This window comes from Ochotona princeps, chromosome 11 (assembly GCF_030435755.1).
Source record: "Ochotona princeps isolate mOchPri1 chromosome 11, mOchPri1.hap1, whole genome shotgun sequence".
Taxonomy (NCBI): Eukaryota; Metazoa; Chordata; class Mammalia; order Lagomorpha; family Ochotonidae; genus Ochotona; species Ochotona princeps.
Window position 1 is genome coordinate 9,569,511 of NC_080842.1, and position 10,706 is coordinate 9,580,216.

The following is a 10,706-nucleotide window of genomic DNA, read 5'->3' on the forward strand; positions in this document are numbered from 1 at the left end:
CAGACATCTTAAGCCAGCTGCTACACACTGGAAAATCAGACGGGCATTTTTTTCCCGTTCCAGGGGGAAAAGAAATGTAATGTCAAATCTTTCACTCGATTTCTTTAAAACCAACTCCAGTATACTTGCATCCCACCCACACACACCTCACACTGACAAAACCTGTGATCTTCCTGATCGGTTTGCTAAGGGAGACATCTTTAGAATTTTTCTGGATGTAAGGCGTTGACAAATGCTGCAACTTCTGGCCCAAAGACTGAGGCAGCGAGGCTTGTCTACCTCAAAGGAGAAATTTAAACCTCAGCTACTTTCAAAAGGTTCATACCACACATATGTTTGGTAAAAAATTACAGTTGGAGGTTTTCCCTATTTAAGAAGTAGGCTGAATGCCGTGGGCATTTGGCACAATGAAGGTGCCACTTAGGTAGTCCAGTATGGGATGGGGGGGGGGGTCCTATGTTGGAGTCCTGGCTCAGCTTCCCATTCCAGCCCTCTAACACAGAGCCTTGGAGACAGCAAGTGATGCTCATGACTTGGTTCCCACGAGCAACCAGGAGACCTGGATTGTGTTATACAGCTATGGGTTTTGGGTCAGCTGCTATGGGTATCTGCAATATAAACCAGCAGATAGAAGCCAACTTTCTCCTTCTGAAATAGTTTACTTTAAAAAAAAAACAAAAATAAGTTCGATAATTTTTACAGACATGTTGATGAAAATTACTGGTTGAATTGTACTGTGCCTTTAAACTACTGTCAAATACACACTAAAAAAACTTAGAATTGTTTCACAACGGAGCACAGAACAAAAGCACATGTACTTACAACTTTAAATATTTAGAAAAGCTATCCAGATTGAGAAGTTAATAGTATGTCAAATCTGTAATGGTATTTTAATAAACAAAACCTCTCAAAGTGATTTGTAGTTTTACTCACTTTGATGACTTTCACATGCTGAAAACATCAGTGTTGGGCAATTTTAGCATTATCTGTATTAACTGGACAGATGAGAGCAAGATCTCCCCACTACAAGAATGCCACAAGAGCCCAGGAAGCTAAAAGCAGGACCTTGATCCAGGTCTCCCAATGTGTTGCAACAACCCAGTTACTAAAGCCCCCACCACTGGCCCTCAGGGTCTATGCCTGCAGCAAGGTGCCATTAGAAGACGCTTTGGATGGGACATGTATGTACCAACTAGTGACTTAACCACTCAGCTAGATGTTGGTCTTTATTGAATTACTATTAGTAATCTTCACTTTTAAAAGCTACTTCTTAACAGTTGCCTCAGAATATTTCAGATCACTTACTCCATACTATAGTATGCCACTTTTAACATAGTCACAATTTGGTATTCCTGCCATCATTTATAACACTCTTTTTCAGATAAAGCTGTGTCCATTTCTATGAAAAAGGTTGAAACCACACTAGCCAACAAGTCAAGGCAAGCACTTGAACGGTTCTATTGGTCATTTCCCCTTGTCAAGCCCCAAGCGAGCCAAAGTACTTTAGAAGCATCCAACTTCAACCCAATCAGCCTGCAACAAAATAGAATTACACAATCTGCAGATCAAGAAGTGCCAAAAGCATTTGAAGAAGTCTCATTTCAGCACTATTAGTGTGTAGATTCCAAGAAAAATGAAGTTTTTTTTTAAAGAGTCAGATTTACAGAGAGGAGGAGAGACAGATCCTCCCTCCACTGGTTGATTCCTTAAGTGGTGACAACGGCCAGAGATGAGCCAATTTGAAGCCAGGAGCTTCCTCCTTGTCTCCCATGTGAGTGCAGGGTCCCAAGACCTTGTGCTGTCCCTGTTTTCCCAGGGCATAGGCAGGGAGCTGAATGTGAAGTGGGACAGCCAGGACATGAACTGGCACCCATATGGGATCCCAGTGCATGGAAGGCAAGGACTTCAGCCACTAGACTACCCTACCAGGCCCAGGATATGACCTCATTTCATCACATGTTGAACCTCAATGTGTGTGAACATAGTGATGAATTGTCAATATGTGTAAAAACCAAATTCCACAAAGAGCACTATTTCACAACTGCCTTCTGTAATAGGTCATGTCTTATGTTTAATCTTTTCCAGAGCCAGCCATCTAAGAATACTGTCTTTATAATCTTTATAACCTTTTGAGAAAATTCTCTCACACACACACACACACACACACACACACACACACACAATCTCTTTTAGTCACTTTATTCTTTCTACGGCAGTTAAATTTTCCAAGACAATTATCCTAACATTGAGGAGATTTAAAGTTTCAGCCTTTTGGCTATTTGTGCGTGTGCGCATTCCTTCATGCAGTGAGGGTAGAGTAACATTACGCAGCCCATGCTCTCAGCCAAGTAGGGCCAGTCACTGAACTAGACCCCTTCTGCAGCAACCGAGGCTGGTCTAGGAGCAGGAGCTCCCACTGCAGGCAGGGGCACAGATGCAGCTGGTTGGGAAGCACTGGTGCCTTCCACAACACCGCCGTGTGATTGAGAAAAGCCAACCCTTTTTGTTCTGCCTCTTATTTACCTCCAGCTCCATTCTCTCATTTTCCTGGAGTGTACCACTACTGCAACACAGGAAATTGAAGGGATGTTAGCAGGTTGTTCTAACCCTCTTCAACTTAAAAATCAGACACCATAAAAACTGCTAAAATACTGGGGCACAGAGAGATCAGGCCCCAATTATTTCAAAATAAAATTCCATACTTAGACTAGCGTCCCCCGAGTATTTATTTATTTTAGAAGCTTCTCTATGCTTGTCTGAGTTGCAACTGACATTTTTGCTTGCCTGTTGCACCAGCTGTTTTAAAAATAATCTTCCGTTGAAGTCTACGTAATATTGGCCCACGGATGGTATCATTCTGGAGCTTGTCAGAAATGTACAATCTCAGGCTCCACCACAGACTGACTAAATCATAATGTGCTTCTGCAGAGATCTGCAGTGATTCAAATGCACATTAACATGTGAAAAGCACTGATTTGTCCAACAGTAGCAACAGAGCTGCCTTAACTTCCTTGGCTTTTCCTTCCTGCCCCAGCGTGTACAGCAACTTCAACTAAAATCACCGTAACTACCACACTAAGTACTGTTACAGGCCGATGTCACTGAAGACTTCCAGGTCAACTCTAAGCTACCACCACCACCGATGGAGTCAGAGGCCGATTTCTCACCCAGCAGTGAGTCAAACTTACTGTAGCCATAGGTTCCCCAAATCTACATGACAGTCTCCAAGACATTCAGCTCAGGGTGGGTTGGGCACTTCAACTACAAGACAATTTTTTTCACTTCAGCCTCTTGCAATGCCTGCTTCCTACGCCAGCCTGCTTGCCAATTACCTACCCGCCGGCATGTCTGCAATGTCATTTTCCCTCTGACTTACCTGATGAGAAATTATAGCTTTCACACGAGTGCACAATAAAGACCCTCCTTCAAATTCGACATCCCTGAAGTGGTGTTTTCCCATCTGATGTTTCCTGCCCTTGCAATGCAGGATGAAAGTGGGATATACATGCCAATGCCTTGATCATGCTTGCATTAAATGCTGTTTTCCACATTATGAATGAGTGCTGTGGAGGTAGAAAGTCAATACCACTGGCTCTCCACATCAGGGTTCAACCAGCCATGGGTCAAAGATGTTGTTAGGTCTATGATGGGTCCACCTGCCTTAGATACATTCTGGCTTTTCTTTCTTGCCATTATTCCCAAAGAGGGACTACTTCTGCAGGATTTACCTGCATTAGGAATTTGTACATGATCTAGATGAATACAAGTATCTGTTAAGATGCACATAGGACTGCCTTGCCGCAAAGGAATTTCAGCATCTGCAGGTGTTGGTATGTGTTAACGTCCTGGAACCCCTCCTTAACACATGCCAAGAGACAACTGTGCTTGCCCTCAAGCCATCATGAACCTCACACGCAACGCTGGATTTTTAGTATTCTCACTTACCAAAAAAGCTACCAGAAGGAAGCAGTCAGAGCAACACAAGCTACACATTGTTCTTGCCCTGCCAGATACTAAATATTTCATCTTGTAGTGGCCTGATCAGTGAGAAATACGAAGCTTGCCTACTCTTTCTACTTGAGCACAACAGTATTGGTACCAGTCAGGTAGGGAGGGAGGGAGGTCCACGGGCAGTGCAGAGGTGATCAGGTGAGCAAGGCATCCCGGGAATATGCCACACTAGGAACAGATCCACAGGCCAAAGAGGATGCCAAAGGCACCCCAATATGAGCAGTGGCTTTTGGATCAGAGCCTGCACTGAAGATTTCACACGCGCCCAATTCTGCAAATTATCTACGCACAGCATGTGTATGCACACAATAAGCCCATATGATGCAATGTGGCACAAACAATTAAAAGTTCTTTTCAAAGTGGAAATGCAAAATAGAATGAATATCTGTTTTCTATAAATGAATCAAGCCATCTGCCTCCCTCGAGCAGCAGCAGGAGGATCCGAAACAGCAGAAACACAGCAGCCTCTGGTGTTAACAATCTATTCTCAAATCTCATGCTCCACATTTCCCCGGCAAACAAGGCTAAAAATACAAGACATGCAACAAATAGTCCCTGGGGATCTGCCATTCCATGGATGGCATACTCAATATTTTCTGTTGAAATTCAAGACTGGGGGGTCGGGGAGGAGGGGAAGGCCAGCTATCATATTAGACATTGGCATTGAGAACTGTGAATGCAATCTTAACGTACAGGTAGCTGAATGCCGAGAAGCTGTTTCCATACAACATAAATCTTAGAGGCACTGGAATACATTTCCAGGCTTACTGAAGCTACTCTAAAGTCTTGATCGTTAGAAGCATGCCACGTTGGCATTTTTCGTCACCAAAACACCAGGGCCATAGTTTTTGGTGGGGGTGCAGTCTGGATAACTGTCTGCTGTGGAGTCCGGACTCAGACTGAGCAGGTATAAACCAAGGCATCACACACAGGGATCTGAGTGAGCATGGCTGGCAGCATTTCACCTATGGCCCTTTCTTCCTATCATACACCTGAGGATAATGGCAGCACTTACCTCACTGAGTTATTCTAAGAATTCAATGTGTTAATGGGTGTGAAGCATTTAGAGTAATGAATGGCACACACACTACAATCACTGCTATTATTTCATATTCAAGCCAAGCTACAAAAGCGCCGTCTTTTAAGGACTAGATATGGTATAAAGAGTGGTAATGACATTATGGTAGCTTGCATGTAAACAGTGGCCAGTTGAAAAGCAACGGGTGGGGGCGACAGATAAGCATCTTTACATAGACGCTGTGGCTGAGAAGGACACACGCAAAGTTTCCATTGCTCCTTACAATGAAAAGTTAGGTCCTAAAATACAATGTCATTGTTGAAGTGGCACTACCTGGCACTACCCATGCTCCCTACAGTAACAGACAACCACAATTACTGGCACAGAAATAATTAGAAATGAGGGCACAGCTGAGCTCAGTGGACACAGGTGCCTGTCCTGTAATGAGACAAACCACCTCCACCCTTCTTAAAGGGTTAGTGGAATAAAAGTTTCTTCTTCTACCTGGCTTTGGAAGTAGCTTGGAACACACATAGCTGATGTCCCCAGCCTAGAAATTTTGAAAAGCTCAAGGAAAGGTATCAAGCTGCATTATCATCTGTGAAACCAATTCGTTGATAAACCTTTAAAGTAAGCAATGTTTCATATAGGGTATTTGGTATTAAGAAAAAAAGTGACCAAACTTACAAATAATGGAACTGTGAGGCCTAAACCTGTCCCTCCTAAGGCGTAAGTCCATCTAATCAGGGGTGAGGGTTGTGCACACCTGGTCCTTCACCAGCCTACAAAGCACCACTGAAAAACCCCAGAACGGTCCCTGAAAGATTGGAGGGCAACAAGTGCTGTCAGGAAGCGTCCACTTAGAGGAACTCAATCACAAAAGGCAACCGCTGAACAGATCTCTGGAAGACTCTTAGGCAAGAGTGCACACACCAGGCAGCACCAGATCAGAGCACAAGCACTGTCCAGGACGACACGGGAGAAAAAGGCTTTTCCCAAAGGCCTAGGAGGTAAAGGAACAGAATGAGCAAAGGGAGAAAAGAAGTGACATAGTAACAATCATTTCCCAGGAAATGCCTGTGGACTTAGAACTCCCTGTCCTCAACAGATAAATGGATTCAGCTACATAAACCCAACAACTGTTATGCTTATACAAGAGTGCGATACTCCTGCCATCAACACATTACCGCAAGGAAGATTTCATGTCCAGTAAAGTTTTAAAAGCCAGAAACCATGTGACTGCTCAGCCTCAAACTCTCTTCCTTTAATGACTGGGAGATCTCAGAATAACCAAGGCAAGAATTGCGATGACATCAGCAGCAGCCATCCTTTCGTTCAAAGATGAAAAAAAAAATACATCAGTATGACAACATGATGTACATTCAATTAGCACTTAGCAGGTCACAAGAAAAGTTTGAAGCAACCTTTTCAGTTACAAAGTGTTGAAGGATACAGCCATCATGGCACCTAAGTGCCTTCCTTACAGTCTGCCATCAGACCAGAGTATAAATCTGAAGAGGCCATTCGTGCCTACAAACAGAAGTGGAATATCACTCCTGGGGGCACCAGGAATTTCTTCAAGCCCCCCCGGCCCTTGTCCCAATAGATGCTGACATAATACGCAAAGTTACTCATCAGAAACCACTCTAAGATCTATTAGTTTTTACATTAAGTATGCGGGGGTGCGGAGAAGCAAGCAGGTGAAATGACCTCAGGAAACAGGTAATACATATTGTGAAAATGACCCTGAACTCTTGACTGTTGTTCTGCTGTCCAATCCTGCATAGCCTATTGGGGGGGGGGGGGGTGGAGGAAGGAATATCTTGGTTCAAATTAACAAATCTTGTGGAACAAAAGCCATTTACTTGAGTAAAGGAGAAAAATGTGACCACATTGTGCACGGCCAGAACACTGAGCAAACAAGCCACACCTGAACTCAACTTTAAGAAATGGCTACTTTCCTAGGCTGGGAGCACTTCAGTAACATCAGAACACACCTTTTGTTTTGAAAAGGTCAATCATGCCTACCTGCCCAAAGCCAGGTGCACCGTGGCTTCCCAGGTTTTCACAGGCTGCCTGGGCAACATTCACTACATGAGGAATCTCACAGCTGCTCAAGACACAGTGCGCCCCAACCTCCAGGAAGAACAGATTGGCAGCTCCACTTGCATGTGTCTCAAGCATACACTGTGATGCGTGTGAAGCATTTGTTTTGTGAGGGAGCTTGCGGAGTGTACAGTATGTTTTCCAGCAGACCTTTACAGAACAGCTTGCAGACAAGAGGTGCTAGCCTTGGATTCACAGCCAGCCAAACTCCATCCAAGAGGCTCTTGGCAGGTCTTTACATCCCGCTGCCAGCAGGCTTCAGGGCAACTCCACCAGGCCAATCCCCAGCACCACTACCTGCAGTCAGTCGCTCGAGGTCTCCAGCACACTCAAGAGGAAGCGCAAATCACACACATAGAGACCCACGTTTAAGAAAAGGCCCACTCTTTCCCCAGCCCCGCAGATAACACAGCAACTCAGCGCTGACTTTGCAAAGAGGCATTCTCCAATAGTAAATTGAATGGCTGACGCGTGTGTGCTGCTTCCAGCAACAGAGAGAAAACACAAGGTTTCCAGAAGCCAGTGTGTGCCATCACCAGGGGCGCATTTCTAAACCCTTCCCGCTTTCCAAAAAACCCGCTTCATTAAGGGAAAAGGGGGGAAACGCAACTTTTTCGGGAAATGAAATAGCAGTGGGCACACGAAGCCGAGTCTTAAAGCGGGCAGCTTCTGTCCACCTTTCTCTTCATTCTCTCCAGCCTGGCAGTTTTAAACACATCATCGGCCCTTACTCAAAGAGACCTTGATTCTTTTGTGTTGGTCCTTAACCCTTTGTACTCGCCTCCAGGCTACCAGAAAATCAGAGCTGCTGAGCAAGCCAGCAAGCACAGCGCTGGGTGCGGCGGTCAGCTCCATTCTCCCTTGCTCTCAGCAGGCAAGCGTTAGGCAAGTCATTTACCGCAATTACACGTTTAAGCCTAACGGATGGCGCCCTTTAAGGAGAGTATTTCAAAGGCAAAGCCACGGGATACCTACAGCTAGGGCGCAAACTGCCTGCGAGCACCTTCAAAGCAAGTACACGGATCTATCTTAAGTTGATACTCCCTTGTCCTCGCTCAAGGTGGAGCTGAAAGGCTGAAGGCAGTTGGTAGATTTCACTCTGCCAGAGTCCACAGAACCGGGGGCAAACAGGACTGCGCGTCGAAGGGCGAAAGCGGTAGAGGTCTCCCCGCTGCCTGACGGGGCCCGGGCTTCCTGGCTGCAGTTAGCCCTGGTTAAGGAGCCTGGTGAACAGCCGCTTCCCGGACCTCAGCACTGCGGGGCGCCGCGACCCCGGGACGGTGTCCGCAGCTCGCCCGGGCTCAGGAAGGGAAAGCCCAATCCCGGTTTAGACTGCTGGCTAGGGGCGCCCAAGGGGTGTTGCGCTTGGTGCAGAGCCAGGGGACTTCAGCCTGAGTGTTGCTTCCCTCAAGGGGAAAAAACGCCCCCTTCTATACTACCCACCGCCTAGAGACGGACGCCCCTCACCTGGCGTCTCTCTACACCCCCCGGGAACTCTGGGGCGCTACCATGGACACCTGTCCACGGACCAAGCCGCCTTGGAAGGAAGTGGAAAGGACGCGGGAAGGCGAGAACGGAGCGACGCGGGGCTCCTCCAGGCTGCAGCAAATGGGGAGGGTTCGAGAAGGGAGCGGGCGAGCGAAGGGTAGAGGGGCTCGGGTCACAACAACCTGTCGGATTGCGGCGAGTCGCAAACTCGATTGGAAAGCAGCGAAACCCCTTGCGGGTCCTCCACTCGATTTGCATCCTGCTGGGCTCGGCGCACGGAGGGACGCAGGGAGCAACTTGGAAAACCAAAGCCAGGAGTACTGGTCCCGTTCGGTCTCGCCGGCGCTCCCCGACCCTGGCACCCAGCCTCCCGCTCAACCCCGCACTTACCTCGCGCAGCCGCAGCCCCAGCTGCCCAAAAGCAGAGTCCCAGCCACGGGATCCACCGGCGCGCCCTGGCACTGCCTCCTCCTGCAGCCGCTGATCTCTCCATGGTCCTGGACACAGCTGCTCTTCCACGCCCCCGAGCTCCCGACAGTCGCCCTGCGGCGCAGGGGCCGAGACGAGTGGGTCCCGGGGAGGGGCGACCGTTCCTCCACCGTCGTTCCCTACAGCAGTGGGGCTGCACGTTCCGGGCCGCCGCTGGCTGCGCACCCAAGGAAGGCGCGCGGCCCCATAGTCTTCCCCCAGACGCCGCTGCAGCCGCTGCCGGAGTAGTCCAGCCTTCCCCGCCGCGAGGCGGCCGGCCCCGGACTAGCGAGAGGAGCAGCGAGTCCGCATCGCTAATGAGACCCCCGCGGCCGCCCCTTCTCCGCCCCTCCGAGGCGCAGCCAATGAGCTGAGCGGGGCGGGATTGCGGGAGGGGCGGCGGCGCAGGTGAGCCCGCGGCGGCCGCACGTGCCCCCACCTCCCCTCGCGCAGGTTGCTGCACGAGCCGCACCTGGGTGCGCCCCGAGCCGCGGCGGGCCTGGAGCCGGGCGTGGGCAGCCTGGCACGCGCCTCGGGATGGTGGCGTGGGGCCGCCGGGCCTCTTGGAAGACAACGCGGAGCTGGAAGATGTGGGCATCTGAGTCGCCTGCTGGCAGCTGCTAGAAAACCTCTGTTGTGTGCAACTTTGAATCCATTTCCAAAGTCCTGCCTTTCAGATAAAGCAAAAAGCATTCCAAAAAAAATGTCAAATGGGAGGGATGAAAAAAAAAATAAAACAATGGGATGCATCCTTGTTTGCACTGAGCTACCTATGCCTGCAGGAAAGTGGGGAGGTGAAGAATCGTGAACAAGGGGCCACATCAAGGGGCAGGGGTCTGTTTGTGTTTTGATTTTGAATTTTCGGTTTGCCAGGGTCCTCAGCCAGAACTCCCGGGCTTCCTACATTAGTTGTTCTGTCCAGTTGCCCCCTGCTTGCGTTCCTTTGAGGCTGAGCTCTGGGAAGTGGCTTTTCTAGTGAGGTTTTTGTGGGGTGAAGACAGACACCAAGCCGATACTACTGTAACAATATGGGGTGGTGGGACTACGGGAAAGAAAAAGAGGGAGGGAGGAAGAGGAGGAAAAGGGGAGAATCCCTATACCCACAAAACTGCATGACGGAAAACATAATAACACTAGTAACAAGAAAGACAGCCTTTTGGTGGTGTTGGCTTGTTTGTTTGCGTGGGTTATGTCTAATATTCTTCCTTCTGTGGGAGGAGTAATTTTTGTGGGATTGGGGTAGGTCCCTAGGTTTCAGAGGTGGAGGGGATGATGGAATCCAATTGCCTGTTCTGTCACCTGCTCGTTGCTTTTCCTCCTCCATACCCTCCACATGAGGGCCAGAACTCAGCTGACTCCTTTTTGCCTTGGCTGACCCCAGGAGCTAAGAATATCTTCATCTGAAAGACATCCAACCTAATACTCCTCCTGCCCAGCCCCATGGTTCATTATCAACACGTGTTACCCTTATGTAAAAAAAAAAAAAAAAAGATTTATTTATTTTTATTGGAAAGTCAGATATACAGAGACAAGGAAAGACAGAGAAGAAGATCTTCCTGATGATTCACTCCCCAAGTGGACGCAAGAGCCAAAGCTGAGATGAGCTGATTTGCTG

The 10,706-nt window shown here is 48.2% G+C and overlaps 1 protein-coding gene across 1 annotated transcript in view; it reads right to left on the reverse strand.

Annotated features, from left to right (window-relative positions):
• UNC5D (unc-5 netrin receptor D) overlaps positions 1-9,368 on the reverse strand; it is a 543,052-nt gene extending 533,684 nt beyond the window's left edge. The window contains exon 1 of the mRNA XM_004592710.2: positions 9,014-9,368. Coding sequence (XP_004592767.1) covers positions 9,014-9,116 — 103 coding nt within the window. The 5' untranslated portion in view covers positions 9,117-9,368. The remainder of the gene's footprint in view (positions 1-9,013) is intronic.
• Between the last annotated feature and the right edge of the window lie 1,338 nt (positions 9,369-10,706).